Below are 24,330 nucleotides of genomic sequence, written 5' to 3'. Positions count from 1 at the left end.
AATACCTGCACTGGCTCCCAGTAAGTTACAGGATTGACTTTAAAGCACTGCTGCTTGTTTTCAAGTCACTTAATGGGATAGGGCCAAAGTATCTATCTGACATGTTTCAGCAGTACGTACCACTCAGATCTCTCAGATCGCAGCATAAATTTCTATTAGTAAAACCCACTGTCCAAACTAAACAGGGTGAAGCAGCACTCAGCCACTATGCGGTTCACCTCTGGAACCAACTTCCAGAAGACATTAAAAACGCTCCAACTACTTTCAGTTTTAAATCTAGACTAAAGACCAAACTTTTCTCAGATGCCTTCTGCTAACTGGCCATGAACAGTTCCTTTGAAGTATTATTGCTTACTGTAGTAGACTAGTGATTGTTATTCTTTTTATGCTTTTATTTCCTATATGTTACTATTTTTATGCCTTAATGTTCTCATGCTTTTATTTTCTATAATTTACTGTTTTTATGATCATGCACTGACCTTTTGCTTTTTTTTATTTTATGTGAAGCACATTGAATTACCACGGTGTATGAATTGTGCTATATAAATAAAATTGCCTTGCCTTGCCTTGCCTAGGAGGTTTAACCCGCTGGATTAAACCTGAGGTGATGAGTCTCGGTGTCATCCTGGACTCAGATTTTAATTTCAACTCCCACATTAACAAAGTGACCAAAACAGCTTTCTTTCACCTCAGGAACGAAGGTACGACCATTCATAAATCAAAATGATGCTGAGAAGCTAATAATTGCTTTCATATCCAGCCGGCAGGACTACTGTAATGCACTCTTTGCTGGTCTTCCCAAGAAAGCCACTGAAAGACTCCAGCTCATTCAAAACTCTGCAGCTAGATTATTAACCAAAACTAAAAGGAGAGAACACATTAGTCCTGTCCTAGCTACTTTACACTGGCTTCCTGTTACCTTCAGAATTGACTTTAAGGTCCTCCTCCTCACATACAAAGCTCTAAATGGACAAGGACCTAGCTACATTGTTAACTCTCTTACTACCTACACACCAGCTAGAACACTACGATCATCAGATCACCAGAAGCAGTCATAAGAAGATTGGTGATGCGGCCTTTGTCAACTACGCCCCAAAATTATGGAACACATTACCCATTAATATTAGGGAAGCAAACACGCTAGACACTTTCAAAATATCTTTTTACCAAAGCATTTTATACATTTTATCTGGCACTATTTGTACTATTTCTCTGTAAAAGTGTTTTAAGGGTACCATAGCACTGTCGGACACCATATTGTGGCTTCAATATATCTCCTGTTTTTCTCACAGATATTTCACCAACGAATTTTCTAGTCCTCTGGGCACGGCAAATATAGGGAGGGCTATACGAGGTATAGTCAAGTCTCTGGAGATGAATTAGGAGAGCTATCTCCGGTCCCCAGTAGGCCCCTGGGCGCGGGAAACATAGCTAGGGAAAATATTTAACAGGGTAAGGCGGAATCTATGAAGCAGCACTATGGTTCCGACTGAGCTAAAGACCAGGCAGAAGGGTTTTATTACTTTTATCATGATAATAGTAATCCAAGAAGCCTATCGGAACATCAGGTTCTGATACGATGTTGATCATTATTTTACTCCATGCATTGCTCTTGCTGCTTGTTTTTATTGATTTCATGTAAAGCACGTTGAACTGCAACTCTTGTATGAAATGTGCTATATAAATAAAGTCTTACTATTATATTAAGCAAGAAAATGATTCAAGAGCAAAAATTGATATGGTTTCTAATGTTTATTTTCATATTAAAATCAATAACAGTATTAGACTATCATGGTTACAAGCAAAACTGTGGTACCAACTCCGGGCTGATACAATGGTGTGACATAATTAAGGATAATAATAGAAAACAAAAACAAACAAACAAACAAAAAATGAGGCACAATTATACAAGCAGACATCTTTTCAAAATCAAATCACAACTGAGTCTCTAAAGCCTACTTCACGTCTGGACATTTACAAAGCTCAATGATCTAGATGAAGTCTCCAACGAATTATGCCTCAAAATATGAAGAATCAAAAACAAAATGGAAAATAAAAGAAACCAAGAGAAGAACATCAAAAGTATAAACCCAGCACAACATTTAAACATAAATATAACAACTGTCAAGATATTGTATTTGAACAGGCATATATGTGAACTACAAATATAGACATTGCTAATAGGATCAAGTTAATGTTAAAGTCAGCAGGATACACTTCTGCAGATTTGCTTAAGAATTTCACCAAGAGTTCTAGAACAGAGCACTTAGCAATGAAATACAGCCTTCCTAAGGTGACAAGAGATTTTACACTTGGGGGATACGCACACAGTACTAGCTACGTAAAGATCCCATGCTAAATTACCTAGAAGTTTACCATACAACATCAGAAGCATTACATCAAGATCATGAGTTACCGTGTGACTTTTTTCCTATTTTTTTTTTCATTCTCAAAGGATGGGTGAGACTTTTCGTAATTTTCTTGAATTGAGTGTGTTGTATGGATTTCAGTGGTTCTTGTTAGCTGTAACCACAACTAATGTCGAGGGTCAAATTTGCTCTCACACCATATGTTTAATTTTGGCAAGTTTGGAAGGAAATGTAAATCACTGCAATGTGTATGTCTGTCCGCCTGCGAGTGTGCACAAGTGGAGAGTTTTTCGCCCAGTTTTAGCAGTACAGGTTGGCTGTTTGTGTGTCGGTCTACGTGAGTCCAGTGCAGAGGAGGGTGACCCAAACACTTCAGTGCCAGGGTAAGAAATCTGTGCCCATAGCCACCCATGCCATTCCGAATTCCTCTTTGCCTTCCGTTCCAAACAGGTCCTTGACATTTCCTCCCAGTTCCCACTAAAAAGAGTCACTCTGACAGTCTGCCATCACAAATGTGTGAGGGTGGGGGGTTGTGGGGGTGGCGGTGCAAGGCCTTGGCACTGGTGTCTATCGCAATGAGAAGCAGTTAATGGTTCTGCCACTGCCACAGGGAATCACGGTGGTGCCTTCCTCAGTCGCGCCGAAAAAGATGAATGGTGTGCCAAGTCTGGCTCTCAGTCACTAAGGCTTTTCAAGTACGGATTTTTTATTTAATTTCTCTTAATTCAGCACCATGGGTGGTGAGACACAACTCCTACCCAATGTCCCCAAAAAGAAAGTTTTTTTTAATTTTTTTCACTGTGCGTGTGTGTTAAATCTCACTATGACTGAGGGTTGACAGACTTGCTCCAAAAGGAAAAAGAAAATTAAGCGGAGGCCAACCTTCCAGGAGGAATAACAGGAAGTCGTTGGAAACAGGGCAGGACAAGACAGGACACAGCCCACTCCAAAACCCTGCCATAGAAGCCAACTGAGCCGGGAGCTGGCCTCTGAGCACCACTTTTGAGTCCAGTCCAGGTGCTGAATCCAGCACTCAGTTCACCTCTCCATGGCTGTCTCCTGTTCGGATGATCGGATCTGGGATTCAACAATGCTCATCTCAGTATGTGTCGTGTTGACATGGACAGATAAAAAACAAGGTTCATGACGAATGACTGCTGAAGGCCATCTGCAAATGGGTGATGCTTGTGTGTGTGTGTGTCTGTGTGTAAGTGTGACACTGCTCCAGGAGTAAAGAGAAAAGCCAGCAGTCTACGGCACAGTAGAGACCAAGGAATTGAGAGGCACAATTATCTTGAACGTTTGAGTGGACACAACTGTTGAGGGTTTGTCATTGTCTTTAGCAGGTCAGATCTACCTTTTGCAATGGAGAGATCTCAAAGCTGCAGACCCATGGAAGTCAGTTCGGGGCCTAATTGCTGTAGCTCAGCAAGAATAATTCATCACGTTGAATCATGTTTTTCTACTTAAGTCAATGTCAGCGACGTGGAAACTCAGGAAAACATGTCAAAGTTAACAGAATAATGGCATGGCAAGTCTGAGTTGAGGGCCAAGTACAAAAGGCAAATAATAACAATTCGATCAAACAATTCAAACTTGTGCACCAATTTACAGATTTGAGTATGAATACAAAAAGAATAACAAAAAAGTTTACAGAAAGGACACAAACTACAGAAACAGCTCAAATGAATCTACATCATGATTGCAGCACTCTTTGGAAACCCTCTTACCCAATGTTACACCGGACATTTCTTTGAGTAAGAAGTTCTTCTCTCAAAATTGAATTAAATCCTTTGAAGGAAGACTACATTCATCATTTAAATGGAACCTGCGAGAGGCAGAGCAGCGACAGTTTCCATCTGCAAGAGTTCACCACCACTCCATACAATTTTAAAACGTCACAACAAATTGTGTTTAGATTCTTGGCATGACGGGAGGAGGAAAATTCTGTATCCATAAAAAAATGTCAAGACTTTTTTTTTTTTTTTTTTTTTTTTTAAGAGTATAAGTAGCTCAAGTTTGGATTCGCATCGGTTTGAATAAGGCACCTGATTTTGCAGGCATCGTATTAAAAATAAATGTTGGACATTTTGGAAAGAAAATAAACGAGTGCAATATGGGCTGTTTTTTTGTGGTTTGTACTATATTCTTTCATAAAAATAGTTGGAACGCCAAGGATAGCTTAACTGCATGTGAATATGTGAGGCACCCTTTACAAATTTTCCTCTTTCTACACTTGTGCTCATTGGTTATGTTTGGAGACGGTGGGCGGCGACCTTGAACACAAGCAGCCCTTGACACAAGGCGCTCATGTCAACAACTCTGTCCAAATAACAAAACAAAAAAAAAGACCACACACACACACACACAGGTCAAATGAGCATGATCTGCATGCACAGTGTCCATGCCTTTCACATACTCTCTGCATTGAAGTGCTTCATGTTAAAGATTTCATTACCAAAAATAAAAGTATATACACAACATACAACATTAGAGCATAGGAGAGGCTCTTACAAGCAAGGAGGGACATCTGCAGTGATGATATGTAGGAATGCTTTTGTAATGCTTCTGAACAACTTCTGATCTGCAAGATTGTGTAGTACAGTATACAAGTTTATGAAAGTCAACATTTCACATGTGGGAGCACTTTTTGTAAGAGACACTTAATCAGTATGACAAGAGCTTAGCGTTGCACTAAAAAAGCTTTTTCAAATAGGTCCATGAAATAAGCGCCCAAAAAGCAAAACAAGTAAACAAACAACAAAACTGAATAAAAAGGCCTACAGCATTCAACAAGGTTAATATGTTGAAAAAACGGTGTTTTATTTAGCAGTAACACAAGCTTCCATCAGTAAAATGCTTTATGACTTTTCCTCTCTGTAGGAAACAAAAGAAAACAAACAAACACGATTCACCTGATGAGCTTAAAGAGTAACTTTACGAAACTCATCAGAAGAATTTACCTCAAAGGAAGCAATCCATAAAGCTGAAAAAAATCATTTTGTACAAAATAAACAACAAAAAAGAAAGCAAGGAGAGAGGAAACAGCTGGAGACTACACAGCACAAACCTGGTGCCATACTCAAAGGAGTAAAAGCCTGCATAGCGCACTAATAAGGATCCTAAAGTCCTAGACATAAACTAGACACCTGACTAGAAGAACATGCATGCCAAAAATCAGTCGAGTAGAGAGAGCGCGAGAAAAGGACAGACACATCCCTACTGTCTCCTCTGATGTGGACAATAGCCATTTGTTGTTCTCAAATATACTTTTTTTTTTGAAAAGGGAAAAAAGTAACATGTTCCCATTCTATCCACGTAGGTTCCATGGTACTGTGTTCCGGAGCATGGGCACAGCTAGAACATCTTTCAGGGTTCTCTCGGTCCATAGTCAACTACTGGGACTTTCAAATGCTGAAAGCTTTAAAGAGCTAAATAAAACGCGACATCAGGAATGATTCTTACATAGAGCCTTATAGTCTGTCTGAGCGGCACTCGGTCTCTGATTTTTTCCACAGAGTGCAGACTTTGAGCGAGTGTCTAGCTAACCACAGCCCTGCCAACACCTTCATGCCGTAGAACAGTAGGAGACCTTAGCAGGGCACGTAAAAGCATCTTTCTGGACTTCATTACATGGTGAGAACTATGGTCAAAATTCAGGGCAGATCAGAAGCAGAAAGCCAATTTCTTTCCCTTTTGAAGCGGTAAGTGCTAATACGAGTAAGCAGGCAAATAAGTAGTTTACCATTTTGTAGGAATATGACATTTTGTAAGACAATGTTAGACTGTGGAGATACAAAGTAAGGAATTAATCTGGGTGATTTTCACAGAGTCAATGTTGTATTACAGGTATGTGCTTCGTGTTCTTATAATTGTCACTGACTCTTCGGTTCGTTCTTTAAACCAGAGGACACGTTATGGTAAACCAAAAACAAATGGTCTGACAAAATTCCTTCCTTCAAAGTTCTGTTCATACCCAAACATATATATTAGACAAATTACCCTGATTTGCAACAGAAGCCCCTTTTTTTATTAATTTTATGTGAATCAACTAAGTATATAGTAGCGTGATGCAATAGCTTATTCTCTTAGTAACGCATGTGAGAATATAAGAAATAAACATTTTAAATGAGTACTGGCTTTGAATTGCAACCTTTTCCTTGACTGTTAAAATGCCACAGAGTCTCCTGATATATTGTAAAGTTGCACAGCTTGTGTCCATTCAGCTCAATGTAAAAAAACAAACAAACCTGCAACAACACGCCCCAGTGCGAGCCCCAATCTTTCTACCTATAAAAAAACAGATGGAGATCAACATGCACCATGGAAAGTCCTCTACTCGTCCTCTCCGTCGATCCCTATGCTGTACAGAAGGGTGGATTTCGTTTCTGAGCCTCAACGCACATATTCGAACATTGTTTTCACGTACGTCTGCTTTGTTGTAGACAACACTTTAAAAGGAGATATTAGAATATCGCCTCTGCGACACTACTTTTGGAGAAAAAAAAAAGAATAAACTTGCACTTTTAAACATACGTTTTAGCTTTTTCTCGAACAAATGGATGGGTGGGGAAAAAAGGCAAAAGGTAGGCTTTTCAGTATCAGTTCCCCAAAGCGGCAAAGGCCTTTGCCATACAGTACAGAGATATTGATTTCCTTCTGAGCTACGTACAGGAAAAACGCGTGGTTTTCTGCTGCATCTCAGAGCTTCCCCCCACTGCGTACAAGTACAAATTACTTTTTTTTCAATTATCGATTTATCTTTTCAAAAATATATAACAATATCACTCTCTGGAAACACCCCAGAAGAAATGTGTCTACACTGTACATCGACCTGAAGAGGAACCCAGAGCAGAATTTGATTTTCCATAGGAAATGTCTACTGAAGGCAAATGAATTCATGACATCAGAGTCATCAGACATACACACATACACACCTACATACACACACAGGGCCCGATCATCAGAGGCGTCTCACCCTTAGACCTACTCACCCATCTCTGACCTGCTCAGGTTGTTTAAGTCAAGTACTCTCTGCAGCATTCAAATTAGGCCAGTTTAGCAGCAAAATGGAAGGAAAATGCATTTCTTTTTTTTGTTTTTCTTATTCTTTTTCAACAAAGTGCGTTCGTTCTCTTACATGTAATATAGAGCTTGTAATATATAACTAAATACATCATATAGATATCAACATTTAGAGAGAACACTGCAACAACAATAATAATAAAACGTTGGACGGTATAAAGGGAATTTTAAACTATACTGATAACACAAGAACAAGAAAAATAGGCATGTTCTATTTTCTTTTTTAAATCAAATAACAAAGATTTAAAATATCCATCATGCGTTAAGAGATAAAGAATTCTTCCTTGTTGGATTAAAGCAAAAATCATACCAGGGTCTGATCCTGGGATTTGAGCTACATGGATAAAGGCATGGTTCAAAAGACTGGTGTCAAAGATATTCATGAATCAAAGCTACACTGACACACAGAAGGGGCAGCCTACACACTACCAGTTGTAAGACTTACAGGCCCAATCTGAGAGCTTGTACAGGAGAGCATGAAAGACTAAAGTTCTTATTTGGGCAGCCCTAACAGGTCTTGGAGATCCCCACTTGTTGTCATAAACATCTGAAAGTTATCACCAATTTATGAGACCTGCGTCTCTTTAATATATTCAATTACAAATATTAAGCATGCTGCTCAAGGCAAAGATGCAACAAAGTGTAGTCAATCTGATTTTCAAGTCGGAGGAGAAAATCTACCTTGAGGAGTGAATTTGGGCTATTCTTTTAGAATAACATTTCAGAAATTAAAAATCAATAATAAAAATAACTCAATGAAACACACCCTCTTGCCTGTACTACGCAGAGCTGTACTGCAGTTCACCATCAGACACTTGAATCATCTAAGCAATATTAACTCTGCCATTCTGTGGATATTTCACAAAAAAAAAATTATAATTCAGTTAGCACTGGTAATGGAATTAATTTGATAGCTTTTTTTCCTGTTGTAAAAATCATCATAGAGACAAAAAACAAATCTCGTCAACATCAATATGCCTTACCGGCCTCAATGCTTAAGACGCGAGAATAAATAAACAATTCTCCCCTCAGCTTGGACTAGTACAACCTGGCCAAATGCAATAATCTGAGTAGTACATATTAAAGACACACTATAAACAGAGGCTAAAACACAATATTTATGTACAGCATTTCAGATCGAGCAGGCTGTTCAGGTGAGATTTACGACAGGATTTATGGAGGGCTCAAGCAAGTAGGTCTCCAAGTGATAAAATCATATAATTCTCAGTTCGTCAAGCATCAAACTAAAGGTGACCTATTCACAGAGGGAGTGCTGAAGGCTTCCTATGTTCTGAGATATACGCATTGAGGATAAAAAGACCAAAAACAGTCTTTTCTGCAACCCAATCAGAAAGACTCAAGGCAATCAGTTAAAAAAATATACAGACTTTTTTACATTATATACTTTTTCCTTCCAATTTCCTCTGATGTGGCAAGCTTGGTAAAGTGGCATTTTAGAATTCTTGTGTGGTTTTTGTGAATGGATGAATACAGTACTAGAGACACAAGACAAGTACATATATATATATATATATATATGTATATATATATGTATGTGTCATATACACGGATTTGTATACTAATCTACAAATAATAAAACTACAAAACATAATAAACCTTTTGGTTATTTATAATTACACAACATAGGCAAAAATAAAGCTAATATAAAGGTTACTTAATTCTTCTAAATATTTAAATGCTTTGCTAAGCACTAAAGCAAAAAAAATTTAAAATGTACGTAATGGGAAAATGAACTGCAGGAATCAACTCAACATAAGTGCCTCCACTGCAATTAATCGACTTCCACGCTAACAGTACAGGAGTACACTACGCCCCTGCACGTGAATGCTTCTTTCTGTTGATAATTGGACCCAAGCAAATTTCACAGTTCATTGAAAATCCCTGACCCCAGTCACTTTTCCTACATTCAATACGGTGTCAGGTAAGCTGTGCAAAACCTTTCTTAGTCTGGCTAGTAGCCATATATCGTTGCATGTGTCTTTGGTACAAAAAAAAGCAATCAAAATATAGTGTGCAAATATTTTTTTTTATATATTTAATATACGAATATTTATCTTTAAAAGAGCCCCCCACACGCCTCCCCGCCCACACCCCTTTTCAAAGTACCAAAAAAAAAAAAAAAAGAGTAAAAGTAAATGTATCTTATTGAACATCTTATGGTACGACTCTGTGGCATATATCTGCGTTTCCCATGCTCCTATGTACATTCAGAATAGCTTTAAAGAGCAGAGATGCGTCACAAGTCCTCTGACGGGAGCCTGCTTGCATCTCTGCCACCACCCCTCCAAGATAAAAATGGTCCACGACAGCTCTCCACTAGGACGACTGAAATCAGCTCATTTTAACTACAAGGCACAATGAATCTGTTATTCAGTACAAATAAGATCACACACACACCCCTCTAAGGAATCTCCAACACTGTGTGAACAACTCACCAACCCCACCCCCATGCCCATCCCCACCCCCATCCCCAGCCCACCCTGCCCTATATTAGCCCCAAATCCTGCCCCCTCACTCTCCCTCTAGCCTCTTACTGGCACCCTGCCAATATAGCCTGGGGTGTGTGTTCTCCCTCCGATCATGTGACGACACTTCTACCAGAAAGAGCAAAGGAAAAAGGGTTGTCCATATGTTTCTCCATCTAGTTTACAGTTAGAACAACTACGCCCACCCCGCCCCTCCCTTTGTATAGAATTGGGTTTTTACATCTGTTTAAGCTCGTTTTAGAAACTCAGCTCTGTGGAGGGAAAAGGAACTATAAACAGCCACGGCATAAAGGAACAGAATTATCAAGCCCCTTTTGACGACTCTACAGATCTCTCCCACACACAATGAGAACTCATCAGAGCTATACTCCTCCGAGTGCATCACAGACTTTGTTTAGAAAAGGTGCTTCTCTTTCATTTTTTTTCACACTTTTTTGTTTTCTTTTGATTTTCTTTCCATTGCCTCTCATGTAGTTTGCAAGGGATCACCTGTCGAAGCTATTGTACTAGAATGGGAAAGCGGAGGGCTGTGGTCACTCTTAAACGAACACGGGCAATTTGCAGGTGTGTTTCTTCGGTACAAGTGACAATCTGCACCTGCTTTCCCGTGCTAGTAGTGGAGCATCACTCAGGCCCCTATTTGGAGGCCATAGAAAATACAAGATCAGATTATTTTGCTTGTGTCATTTTTTTTTCTTTTTAGAGAAACTTTCCAAACAAAAAGGAAAGAAAATGTAAAAAAGAAATTCTTCACGGGAGGTATCTTGTATATTGGCTTTAAATGGTGGCCTTTGCAAACAGGTTTGGTTTTGTTTTTGTTTTTGTTTTTTTACCAGCACATGCAGAAATGGTTGGAGAAAGACTACCGAGTGCAGGGACTACGATCACGGTTCTGTATGTGTGTGTGTGTGTGTGTGTGTGTATATACATATATATGTGCATTGAGTGCGTAAATACATACTAGATACCAGGGCTGGCAAGTATGTACTGATAGGGGCCGCTGAGGCCGCAGGGGTGCGGAGGGGTTGGGGGAGATAGGATGCATTTCCAGGTCAGGAGGTCATGCAGACAACGGGCTGATACGGAGCGAAGAGGAGAATGGTGCAGATGGCTTTTCGAGTTTCTGTGCCCAGCAGGGGGGGGGGACCTCTACACTTTCGACGTGGGCACACGCAGGCCGACCAGGCCTCCGGTGGGGTCGCCCCGGCCAGTGGTCTCCAGAATCTGATTCACGAAGTCTGACGTCTGCCCGGCAACTGGTGACTTCACTGCAGGCGCACACACCACACACACACACACACACAAACACACACACACAGACAAATGTAAGACTTTTGTCTCTTAATCTTTGTACATCAGAACATCACCCAAGAATGTCTGTATTTCCTCATGTTTCTTTGGCAGCGGTTTCAAAGATTCCATACTACTTCAGGTCTCATATCTTCTGAAATAAACCTGTAGCTGTTCGGTGTTTAGGTCATATTTAATTCAACACTATGAGAATACCATTTGTAGACTTTGCAACTTCTCAAAAGCTGTGAAAAAGAAAATTACCCAATGTCTCCTCAATGAGTTTGTCGAGCTTATCGGCCATATTTGTTCCCTTGTCGTCTGACGGATCCTGGACTCTGCTCACAATTTCTTCCTTGATGGCATTAATCACAAACAGCAATCGATCTGCACAGAGAAAAAGTCCAAAATCATCCCAGCGAACTCATGGGCCTGTTTTCAATTATTCTGGGATTTTTCTGAAGCCCTCAGAGACATCCTAATTTGTCTTAACACCAGCATGGAAGACACCCAATCACACCTTGTGTGATCTCTTTAAGAGGCCTTGCTAGAAAGTTAGCGAGGCAGACAGTATACGAAATTTAGCAGTGTGAGGAATGTGCCCAAGATTGTTTGGTTTCTGGGAAACAATGTACCGTATTCACTGCCAAGTCCCCACAGCTTGACCTTGTTGGCCTCATACTGGGCTTTCTTCTTCAGCCTGCAAGCCCTGGAGATGAATGTGAAACAAAGACACACACACACTTAACACTGGCATACTGGTAGACAAATGCATTGGTCACAACACTTGAGACCCCCCCCCATAACATTTAATGATTGCTAGTGTGCTAGAATGACTTAGCAGAACAGAATTGGCTGATGGGATGTAGTGTGGGAGAGAGAGAAAGAGGGGATAAAGGAAAAAACATTTGGGAGAGAAACAGTTTTCTGCTCATAACGCAAATGAACAATGAATAGAAAGAGAAAGTGGAATGCGATATTGAATGCTGGTGTTCGGTGTAGCACTAGACATGCGTACCTGGAGGCCAGCTTGTTTTTCTCCTTGCGGGAGCGTGGTCGGGCAGTGAGGGGAAGCTCGCTGACGGGCGTCAGGTCACTGATGACCTTGTTCAGCTTCCGCAGCTCGTTGCCGATCTGGAGGAGCTTACGAGGGTTCGGAGTCAGGTCCTCAACGTCAGTCCGTCGGGACTTCTTCAGAGTGTACTTGCCTGTACATAGAAACACACACACACACAAAGTCAGTTGTTTACGACTTGTATCATCACACTCACAATGAGTTGGGGGGACTGAACAGCAACTATGGATCTGTGTATTTTGACCATAAAGCATGCTGATAAAAGTTGTGCAACAAATTACAAAAGTTACAGGCTCTGTGTGATGAAACAGTATAGATGACTTTGTGTGTGCGCGTGTGTGTGTGTGTGTGTGTGTGTGTGTGTTTTTGTCTCACCCTGATGCAGGCCGTTCTTCTGGTACATGTTGCTGGGCAGGGTCTCTCTGTCCCACTCAGAGGGCTTGAGCATGCGCTCCTGCTTGGAGGGCGTGAGCTGCTCGCTGTACTCCCAGAAGTAGCGGCGCTTCCCCCTCTTACGGGAAAGGCCTGCTGTCAGCCCCTTCACGTCCTCTACCATATCAGCATCACAGCCTGGGAGGGGAAGAGAGGGAGGGAAGGAGGTAAGGAGTGGGAGGCACACAAAGAGAGAGAGAGAGAGGGGAACATAGAGATGGAGTATGTGTGAGAAAGATAGAAAGAGAGAGCGAAAGAGAAAGAGATGAAGCATGCGAGAGATTGTGTGTGTGCATGTGTGATTGCATGTGAAAGATAGACAGATAAAAATGAGAGAGAGAGAGAGGAGAGAGAGAGATGTGTTAGAGGGTGTGCGTGACAGGAAAGGGGGAGGAAAGAGAGTGAGTCATATTCAATAACTGCAGTCCTGTTTACAGAGCTGGAGCTTGGACAACCCCACCAGAGCGACCTGACTCCACAGACATAGGGACTAGTCTCCCAGGCTGACTGCAATGACTGAGCAAAATTCAACATGTTCTTTCCATCCTAGAGCGTCTTTCAGCCCACTAACCAGCCTGATAGCACCTCATTCTGGGAGCGATCTATCAGTTCCGGTCAGCCTCTGTATAACTTGTCAAAGGGTTCTGTTGACATTGCAGAGAAATACCCTGTGGTCTAAAATATTCACCTAGCTTTGAAATTGTGGTCAGTAGTGGTGCTCCATTTGTGTGGTTGAGCAAGTTTTTCGTACCTGGCTCAGAGAAGGCGTCGCTGATATCATCTTTGTCACCCTCGTAGTCTTCATCCTCATCCTCATCATCGTCGTCGTTCTCTGAGAGCTCATGCTCGCTGCCGAACCCTTCATCGTGGTCTTCGTCGTCCAGCTCCAGGCCTCCCTCATCATCCTCCTCCTCTCCTTCCTCTCCTTCCTCTTCATCCTCCTCTTCCTCATCCGGTTCCTCTTCCGGTTCCTCTTCCTCTACCAGTGGTTTGCCTGCCAGCCTGGCCCTGGTGAGGAACAGCGAGTAGTTGTGCTCCTCCTCCTTGTTCTTATCCCCTGCTGCCGCCGTCGTCGCTGCAGCTTCCGCCACCGTCATCGCTGTGTCAACGACTGCCACGCCGACCACGGGCAGGAGGCTCTCGCTGGCCCCTGGCATGGCAGAGAATTGAAGCTTGGTAGGCACACCGCTGGAGGTGCCCATCTCTGTGCCCCCGGGCACCTCGTGCTTGATGGAGCCCTCTGCGGCTACTTTCCTGTCCCCCGTGGCGGGCGGAGGGCCAGAGAGCGAGGCCAGGGTGGCGGCCCTGCTGGCTCCGGGGCGCTGGGCTGCCTGGCTACTGGTTGCGGTGGCCCCTTTAGGGAGTTCCACGAGCGAGCAGGAGCTGGAGGGCGACGCGCTTGCCTGCGGGTCAGGGAGCCTCCCAGTGAACTGGTAGGGGCCGCTGACGCGCACCTTGGCCTTGCGCACAAATTCACTGCCACCGCCGATCCCGCCCATCACGCTGCTGACGCCACCTTCCAGCGCAGTCAGGATGGGTGCCTTGGAAAAGGTCAGATGCGCTTTGGCCATGGTCTCTGTGCTCGAAGCCACAGGCCAGGTGGCCTTCTGGGAGCCTTCGGGAAAGTCCGGAAGCAGGTTCTGGCTGGCGGAGCCAGCGGACGGGGAGGAGGAATAGGACAGGGAGGCCATGGGTGGGCGCCCGACCTTCTTGCCCTGCGAGGCGGAGAGGGAGGGCAGGGACATGGGCTGCTTGGACCCCGTCTGCAGCAGGTCAGGGTGGTACAGCGTGTCGCAGACGGGCTGCGAGTCCTCGCTGTTCAGCTGCGCCAGCGTGGGCGTCCGGCTGATCACATCCTCGTCCTGGTAGGGGCTGGAGAAATCGTCCAGACCCAGGAAGTCCACCTCCTTGGTGCCCCAGATGTCGCAGCTGGTCAGCCGCGTGTACTTGGTCAGGTCCTCCCAGTAGTTGTCCCACTGCTCGAAGTTGGAGCTGTAGGCCAGCTCGCTGCTCTCGCCTAGCTCAGCCATTGGCTCCATGCCCTCCGGCTCCCGGCACTCGCCCACACCCTGCGCGTCGCCCTTGGGGCTCTGCCGGCACGTCATGTCCCTGTCCTGGAGTCACACGGTACAGATAGGAAGAGGGCATTAGGTGGACAACCACAAGGACATATATAGGCTCGCCTCAAACACATGTTCAAACCAACGTGTTAGGTGGACAACCACAAGGACATATATAGGCTCGCCACAAACACATGTTCAAACCAACGTGTTTTAAGTTGATAAAGTGTTCCGGTAAATACGAGATTTGATCAATTTGGTCCTTGTTTAAAAAGAGCTAAATGGGAACCATTTAATCATTTTCCATGTGTATTTCTACAAGTTAAAGAGGTCTATAATTACAGAATTGTCAACTCTGCTTAAATATTGATTATCGTAGAATAAAGACATTCAAAGTGCTCGATCGTCTGTTGGTGGAGGGGTGGCACCTTGCCACGTGTTCCCCATCACCTGTGGCTACTCACCAGTTCGTACATAAAGTCAGGATCAGAGCTGTTGGCCAATAGATCTGTGCTAGTCAGCGCCTGGTCAGCAAAAGTGTAGTTCTGAAAGGCATCCCCAAAGGAAGGGTCCATCCCAGTGATGCTGGGCTACAACACACATCAACCGACAACAATTAAACACAAAGTAGCAGACTGACGTGATGTCCCAAACAACACAGACAAGGCCATCTATACATTCATTCTATCAGTCAACTAGTCCATGTTGTTACTTTGCTAGTTATAAGTATACTTAAGTTATACTTCACTTGTATGGTCATTTTTGAAGAAGGATTTTCCTTAGTTTTTCACTGTCTCAAGGGCTTACAGAGATATTAGAGACATTCTTGGTGTAACCATATGGTATCTGGCTAACACAGCTGCAACATACCTGAGGCATTGCCAAGCACAGATCGCCAGTTCCTTATCGGAAACTTTTCTGCTGCCACTCGTAACCCACTCCTCTCTGCTTGTTTTTTTCCTTTCCTTTTGCGAAACTCCAGCAGAAAATTGGTTTCTGGGTGGTAAATAAAGTCCTTTTTTGTCTCCGCTCTTCTAATCCGGAGGCCTAACAGCTCATTTAGATATGGCTGTGCGGTCTTCTTCCGTTGTCTGGTTGCTGTGGACAGGACAAACCCAGAGCAGAGCAAGAACAGAAGGGGACGAGAGGAGATGTTAGGCTTTGAAGAATCGGAGAAAAAGGCATGTCAGTGATGAAGACATAACACTCTCCTTCAAAAATGAATATCAGAGAAACAGCCCTGATGAATCTAGCGATCTGAACAAAAACAAATCACGAACACACCGTTTACAAATCGAGACGAGAGAGAGAGAGACAGAGAGAGAGAGAGAGAGAGAGAGAGAGAGAGCGAGCTATGTCAGGCGATTGCCTGTCAAAAAAGTCTGTGTATTTAAATTAGGACAAGCCCTCACGGCCCCACAGACAGCACTACCTTCACCACGGAACGAGTCTGCTCGGTGCAAAAGAAGAAAAAAAATAAAGATGGCCTCCCCTGCCTGTGGCCACTTTAACCATGGTCAAAGAGAGTTACGGAGGTCGTCAGAGAGAGTCTGGTCATCTCCATGGAAGGACCGCGACAGCCAGTGTATTAGTCTGGATCGAGGCAGAAAGAAAGACAAGGAGAGACGGAAAGAAAGAAGAGAGAGAGATACAGACATAGCGAGCAAAAGTGTGAGAGTAAGAGGGAGAGAAACGAATACTAGGGCTATTTTTGTAACAGTCACAGCTCTCTCTCCCCAATGCTGCTTAAGAGGGACCCGAATTGCCTGGAAAAAAACAGGGACCCAAATTGCTACGGCTAGACACCCTCTGCATAACCAATCGGTTGTGATATGCCATGAAAAACGTATCTGTGAGTGAGCGTGAGGAAGAGAGAGACAGATAGATAGATAGAGAAATGGAAAGACTGAGAGATAGAGAGAGAGAGAGCCCTGCTGGCCAGCTGCAGCGCAACAGCAAAACAATCCAGCTCCTCTTGTGGCTGATGACATCATTTCCTGCCGGTGTGCAGTCTCGAGTCAAATAAGCATCTTATCATCCCCAAGCTTCTGCACACGGCAGCAGGCTTTGCATACTACCCACAGCAGAGAAAAACAACAACTGTGTCTGTCTCTCTATCTCTTTCAATCACTCACCCACCATTCTTTGCTAAAGCACTCCTCGACCATTTTTACTCTTTACTGCACCCTGCATGCACCGCTCCACAACTGTGCCAGAGTTCAGTAAGTCAGGGTTATGCTGAAATTGCAGCTGTCAGAGGAGGGAGCAAAAAGTGTGTGTGTGTGTGTGGGGGGGGGGGGGGGGGTTGGTTAGCTACCTGGCTATCTGCCTTGTTTAACCGTCCCCACCTGTTAACTGTGCAAGCAGCAGCTATTTGGGCAGACAATGTGGGGAAGCCCTTTAACCCTCTGCATGCTGAGGACAGCCTGGATTCCCAAAACCTCTGTCACCCTTAACCCACATACACAGACACAGGGACACACACACACACACAGAGACAGAGACAGACACACACACACGAATGGACAGCCTAAGGACAAGGGCATAAAGACACAACTCATCTCTGGAATCTCCTATGAAGATCAGGACTATTCATAACAGAATTTCTTAAATGCCTTTGTTCCTGAACAAACTGCTTTCTGCCATGGCTTCATCCAAACAAATTAAATATCTTAGATACTGTCTGATAACTCAGAAAAAAAGTAACACAAACCAGCATGCATTCTCTCCATTACGGTAAGCCTGTTCTGTGACTTACCACACACTACTCGTCTGCTCACCTAGAACTCAACAATTCTAAGCCTATGGGTTGGTTGAAGGTGGCACACCTGCCAAATGACAGCCATGTTAAGCAGCCCAGACAATTCAAAGCTCATCATGTGACAGATGATCATGCTATTCTAATGAAGGGAGTGTGTGTGAGTATATGTGAGTGTGTGTGTGTGTGATGGGCGCAATATTTCCACGTGATGAGGCTCATTATCAGGTGACGCGCCGAGCCGAGACCTCGCATGAGCCGACAGAGTCAACATGAGATCACACGGACGGAGGGAGGAAAACAACAGCGGGCGGAAAGCGCACTCGGCTGCTTCTGAACTCAGGTTACAGCCATTATTCCACCATTTAATCAATCGCCCCCATCAGTCCGTGGCAACCCAACGTCATCAGAGAAGTCAGAGCCTACAGCTGAGGAAATCTCAGGTTTTAATAAAAGTAGTGTCAAATTCCAGCACTACCCTTAACTATCAAAGCATATCTTAGTGTATATTAGTTGTTGTACTCTTACATTTAGCCCAAATTGGAACCAACATGACTGGAAATATAGCTGACAAAGATCATTCTGCTAAGTTCTGGGCCTGTGGAAGCATAATGAATGGAACTTTAAGTTCCTTTTGCAGCCCTGCAAATTTCCCCACATGAGATCACTTCCCTATTGTGTTACTAGGTAGCACATTAGCTCAAACTTTGTTGGGGGGGATTAACGAAATATGGTTTAATATTTACCTAGCCAAGAACGCTTTGCCATTTCAGCACTGAACACGGCTGTTCTAACAAAAGAGTAAATAGTGGTGCCTTTCATTTTATTGTAATTTAAGAGCTTGCCAGTTTGGTTCCTAGAACTGGTTAAGTCTAATCATGCCATAATAGAATTATCCATCCATGCCGCAAGGTAACTTCACAGCAGATAATTAACTCAATTTTGCTAGCTTGGTTGCTAGATATGTATGAATGTATTCAACATCATATAGCTATACACATTATAAAAAGCGACATGTGTATGTAAGGAAATTCTCTGGCTTGACCCAACTTAGCCTTCCGTATGCTAAAGGGTTTTTGTGGTTGTTTAGCTACAATAGACTACTTAGTAGAGTGAGACACAATGCGGTCATGCCAAAAACTACAAAGGCAAGTATGACATACAAGTATTGGTTTCTAGTTCAGGTTCAGCTGTGTGAGGCTAATTATACGGTCTGAAAAATTGGCCTCAAAGAGCAAAACCAAACAAACTCACCTAACAGGCTTTCTTTTTCTAACAAATGAAGGACACAGTGTCAAATGTTGCTCACAGAGCATGATAATGGGCTATAGTCTGCATAGAGCCGCAGCCAAACCTGCTAATGCCATAACATCACAGCAAAGGCTAAAACCTGCAGCAAAGCTCAAAATGAGCTTCCTCAGCTTCTACAGCCATTGTTAGTCCCTTCTAGTGGTCTGACTCCGAGGATCTCTGTACAAAGGCTGGAGAGAGTAAGATGTCTGTGTGTGGGCGTGCTGCGTCCACATCAGCAGCCCTACAGGGGCTGCAGGCATGCTGCAACTTTGCTAATAAAACAGGAAATGCAAACTGTCAATGCTGTCAAAAGGGAGTGCTGTATTTTTATTAAAATAATGCCATCAAGCAAAGCATTTTCCAGTGTGTCAGGTCGTGTCTGACGACAGCACTATTGATTGTAACCAGCTCTACATTTGAGCATATGCATACATACAGAGACAAAACACATGCATGTTCCTCCTCCCCGTCACAGACTGTTCACAGAGTAGCAGCCAAGCAGGTGTCTGCCTTGCAGCTGATATGCAAAAAGATTCTTGCCTTTGCACGTTTTTATGAATTCATTTACATGATAAATCATAGTCTGATTATTAGCTGTGACCGCTTGGGAGCGGTTGTGTGAGAACCCATTGTATAATTTTTTGATCTACTAGCATGTTGTTCTTGTCTATTACAATTCCTAAACAGTGCTATTGTTTATGCCTTTTACTACTGTGATATGCTCACTGACGGCTCTTAACAGACACTTTGATGTAGCCTTACCAAACATTCTCTTTGGAATGCAAAATGCTGGATGTACACATACTAAATGATCACTGTCCAGTCCTGGAATAGGGTTACAACAACTAGGGGGACAGAATATCTGATTCTTGCAATTTGCTACAGCAAATATAGCCTATGTATTAGACTTACTTGTTATTCTTAATTATGCCCAGTCAAAACGCATAGTCTTTGCGCTGACAAACTGTAGGCTAAGTGGACGGATGTTTGCTGGACTTTTATTTTTACCACGCTGTTACTGAAATGTTTACTCGGCACAAACATAGCTTAAACACAGAATACATTTATCCATCCTTCCATTCTGAGCAAATCATGCCATTCCTATCACATCACATCATATTATATTCACTACATTCGTTGTTTGTGACAAATAAAACACTTGAATCTTGAATTATATGTGTATCCACTTTCAGTAGTTCGGTAATTAGGTTGATTTAACATACTGTACTGCGACAAGTAAAATGCGCTTCATCTTGGGTTTTTAATGCAGCACTTTTCCTGCTGTTAATGCTTCAATGTCCGCAAAGTCTAAATGGTTAGAAACTGATTTCTTCCGCTGACCTACTAACACACGAAAAAACCCTGAACTCAACATGGACCTCTTTGCAAACAAACAACATGTCAACCTAACCCGCTTTCAACTGGAGCCAACGCCCACGGAAAGTCGATGTGCCATTGGCTCCCACTCTTATGTTGGCCCGCCTTTTCCGAAATATGATTGGTAATACGTCTCATCTGTCAAACGGGATATTCTCGATAAATACCCTGCCTATTTCACGATAGGTTGAAGGCGCAAGCAACAAACAATATTAAAAGGCCCGATCACGTTACATAAATGGCTGAGGAAATAATGCTGCATAGATAAACCTAAGAAATGTAATCGCACGTTTTTCAAAGCAGCATATTTATAAACCACATGAACAGTAAGTGCGGTGTTAGCTTAAATACCCAATTAAAGGAAGCAGCTGATGACAAACATGACTCGTAAAAATACAAACGTCCTCGCTGGAAGTACGATTTCTGAGTTAAACCGGAGCCAATAACATTTGTCATCTCTCAAACTCCGAGGAGTGTAAGCGTTGTAGAAAAATCGAAAACATTGCTACTCTGCTTTCCCAAGCTCATTCCCTCTTGGCATTAGACAAATGGGGGCGTGTACCCATATGGAACTGTTAATGCTGCTTCAAGTTGACCTATAAATCCATTAATTAGAAGATTAATTAGTAGATGTGTGATTAGTAGATGTGTGACCATGGCAAACTAAACTTGACAAAATGCAGGTATTAATTTAGATTTGCAAAAATGTAGCTACCCAAATCTAATATAGTTTGTGATTCAGTGACAGGGGATCGACCAATAGTTGATGTTATTAATGAAATTGTACGATACTTAGCTGGCTGGCTGTGTTCAAAACCTTTGTAACATGTTTCAAGAAACTTTAGAGTTCACAGTGTACCAGTATTAGTTCTTATAATCGATTGGGGCGGCCATGAACGACTGCTGTTGTTTTTAAGGCAAAATGTTTAACAACAACATTATTTGGAAATGTAGCTTGCAATATTATTCAAAAATCTAATAAATCCTAAAGCACATACTTTGTCATGTAAACCGGATAAAAGGAATATACACTAATACTATAAATTGAAATGGTGAGAAAACGTGTTTGATAGCTAGCTAGCACTTCGTCTGCTGTCGTGTAAAACATGGCCAACGTTAAGGCTGCTCTTCACAAGACAAATTAACCATGAAGCTACCGAAACACAAATACAACAAGCAGCTAAGAGGCTTGGGAGAAAACTGTGATGATTTAACCACAAATTCATCATTAAATATACCTAGGTTTAACGCGGAACTAAATCTTGTTTCTCAATAACTATGGCCTCCGTCCCTCCCCTCTCAACAGTGGCAGCGACCATAGCCAAAAGGCTATAACAACTTAGCAAAGGAGCTAACCAGAGATGACATTGTTTTTAAGAGATCTGTGCAAGAATTTCGACTGCATTTCAGAAAAAACTCAATAATATCGCAGGGCTCACCTTTAAAACACCCATATGGATATCGTAATGAGGTTTATCTCCGTATTTGACCGTCTTTAAACGAACTTTCTATCATTTCTTCTGAGTCCACGCTGCCTTCCTCTCTGGTTTGTTTTGTTTATCTTCTTCCTGACGGGTTCCTGGAAAGCGCGTGACTCTCTTTTCACGTGCTTTTCTTTTGACCAATCAGGGCTGAATTTTGGGATTGACCCAAAACAATACATTTTAGTTGATTTTAGCCAGTTTGCAAACATAATTTGTGACCATAACTCCGGATATAGGTTGCAGCTCGATACAATACGTTTGCATTTCCGCCAAATCAATTGAGTTTACCATACAGAATTATGCAGAATCCATTATGGTGTTATGGAGAGATCTGTAAAGGATGGGATTATCATGTAAAGACTTGGCACGATGTCTAAAATACAATATTTTAATTAACCACTTAATTCAATTCAAATATTTCCTTTTAATGGGCTTCTTCGAATAAAAATCACACGTGTTGAGCATGATTATGTTATTTGTTGTATTTAAAATAAATTATGTTCGTATTTGTTTGATGCCTTCCACTGCCTACGACCATAAATTACTAAACTAAATGGACAGGTCCATTTCATATACAACCATTCACCAATACAATAAATGTCATCTTCACCAGCACCAAACCTGTTTTTTTTTTAAGTTTGCTTCAACTTGTGATGACGTATCTTAAGACGTGTTGGAGAATGGCAAAATAAAAACAAATTAACACACGCACACAAACATTTTCAGACAACAAGATGAGTCAAACAAGACATCTTAATAATTTGGCAATCTGATGTGACCAGTAAATGACATGCTCTATGTGGTGTTCACCACACATATGGATGGATACTGAAGTATTTTTGAAAGGGTCTGTACCAACAACAGTATTCAATCTTAACAACTACAAAACTGAAATATATATATATATATATATAGCCTTGGACTACTTTGGTGGGAAGGTCCAAGAGTGTCAGCTCAGGCCCATGCCAAGGCCCTGGGCAATCCTGAGGAGTCTGCAATGCACCCACTGCTTAGAATCCGCCTGCGTTCCAGGGCCCCGGGCCAACCTTTTCACTAAATAGGGGGTTACTCAGCAGAAACACAAAACCTAGACAAAAAACAAGGCTGAATGACACTTTGCACAAACAAGAAACTTGCACTTTTACCTCTTCCGTCTGTCTAGTGGCAAAACTATTCAATGAAGAATAGTGTTTAAAAAAAAATAATAATAATAAAAAAAAAAAAAACATATTATATTCATCAAAGCAGACTGTGAGACAACTTTGAGCTGCTGAGTACTGCTTCTGTCCGCCTTCCATTTCGTCAGCCCACAGAATGGGAGAGCCTTTACGTTTCTAAGGCTTTACGTTTCTACGTCTGTAAGTATTTGAACACAGGGCAAGATGAATCAGGCTATAAACTCAAATTTGTCCAGTGACTGACAAGACAAAGTTTTGTTTTGATCCTCATGTTGAAGCGCTGAGAATTCTTGTTTCTGTGACGTGGCGAACTGTGATTTAAGGCCAGTGATACTGCAGATACCAAATGGTGTCATTGCTCAAGGCCGGTCCAAACAGAGGATTCAGCTGTGCCAGGATCGCTATCAACCAACTAAAGAAGAAAGGGGAACAAAGTCAATGCTTGTTTATTTAAAAAAAAAAAAAAAAAAACACACATTATCCACACTTAACCATTTTATTCTCTGTAACTTTCTGTCAACATGGTAAAACACACTCAAATAGTTTTGTGAAAAAGTAACCAGGGAAAATACACAAAAGGAATAATGAAATGTACTGGTAATGTTGCATTAGAAGTGTTATAAGATCAAGAATGAAGTGTCCCACATGGCTGTCATTCAGAAAGGGCCAACAAAACAGTAAGTACGACCTTAGGCCTGAGGTCTAATTGTAAAATGGATCAGACAAAAATGTACTGCAATGAGTTCAATAGAGACAGGCTGTAACTTATTAAATGTATAGTAGCATTGACTGGAGTATTTTGGAAATGTAGCCCCTTACACAGTAGACTGCTCGGGCACTGCTGGGAAACAGTGCTCTGTTAAAACGTTAAAATACTCGCCAAAGATTACAGCTTTATGACATTAATGAATACCAGAGGACAGAGGTCCTGCTTCCAATGCACTGCATATTTAAAGAGGAAAAAAAGGAACGCCTTAGTTGAGTAAATGAAAAAAATGCATCACACGCATTTCCCATATTTGGCTGACATTCGAGGCTATCATCATCTCGGCCCGCAAAAGGAAGACATATCTTGTATATGCCCTCATATAAAATCTTCATATGAACCATGTGTTTTTTGTTTAGCTGTTTTCCAGCATTCATGCATGAAGATTGTGACATCATTCATGGGGTCTTACAACACTTGCAGTTTGTACCTACACCTTATGTTAATTTATTTCTGGTTCTGTGAAAAGTCAATTAAGATGGCTGTGACCCTTTGCAAGTTTGCAATACTGTAACACGTTTCTAGCCTTCTTATACAATTTAAAAACATTGTTTATTATTGAGATGCCATTCCCATGAAACAAATGAGGATAAGAAAAATATGAAACAACTGAGCAAAAATCCTGCCACGTTGAAGTAGTCCAAATAAATTGCTAC

The 24,330-nt window shown here is 42.2% G+C and overlaps 1 protein-coding gene across 2 annotated transcripts; it reads right to left on the bottom strand.

Annotated features, from left to right (window-relative positions):
• Positions 1 to 1,737: 1,737 nt before the first annotated feature.
• crebrf (creb3 regulatory factor) lies at positions 1,738 to 23,217 on the bottom strand. Of its 2 annotated transcripts, none has more exons than XM_031571753.1 (9): positions 21,686 to 23,217; positions 15,689 to 15,916; positions 15,283 to 15,408; positions 13,510 to 14,872; positions 12,702 to 12,896; positions 12,270 to 12,459; positions 11,887 to 11,960; positions 11,516 to 11,638; positions 1,738 to 11,229 (listed from the first exon to the last, which is right to left on the bottom strand). In XM_031571753.1, the coding sequence occupies exons 2-9, from the start codon at positions 15,695 to 15,697 to the stop codon at positions 11,111 to 11,113; spliced, it is 2,199 nt and encodes a 732-aa protein (XP_031427613.1). In that variant the 5' UTR covers positions 15,698 to 15,916; positions 21,686 to 23,217; the 3' UTR covers positions 1,738 to 11,110. The 2 variants fall into 2 exon arrangements, with proteins under 2 accessions (XP_031427613.1, XP_031427614.1); XM_031571754.2 differs by lacking the exon at positions 21,686 to 23,217 and adding an exon at positions 16,251 to 17,315.
• Between the last annotated feature and the right edge of the window lie 1,113 nt (positions 23,218 to 24,330).

Source organism: Clupea harengus, chromosome 8 (genome assembly GCF_900700415.2).
Source record: "Clupea harengus chromosome 8, Ch_v2.0.2, whole genome shotgun sequence".
In the NCBI taxonomy this organism is placed as follows: domain Eukaryota; kingdom Metazoa; phylum Chordata; class Actinopteri; order Clupeiformes; family Clupeidae; genus Clupea; species Clupea harengus.
The sequence above is the reverse complement of the archived record's forward strand: the minus strand, read 5'-3'. Positions and strand labels throughout refer to the sequence as shown.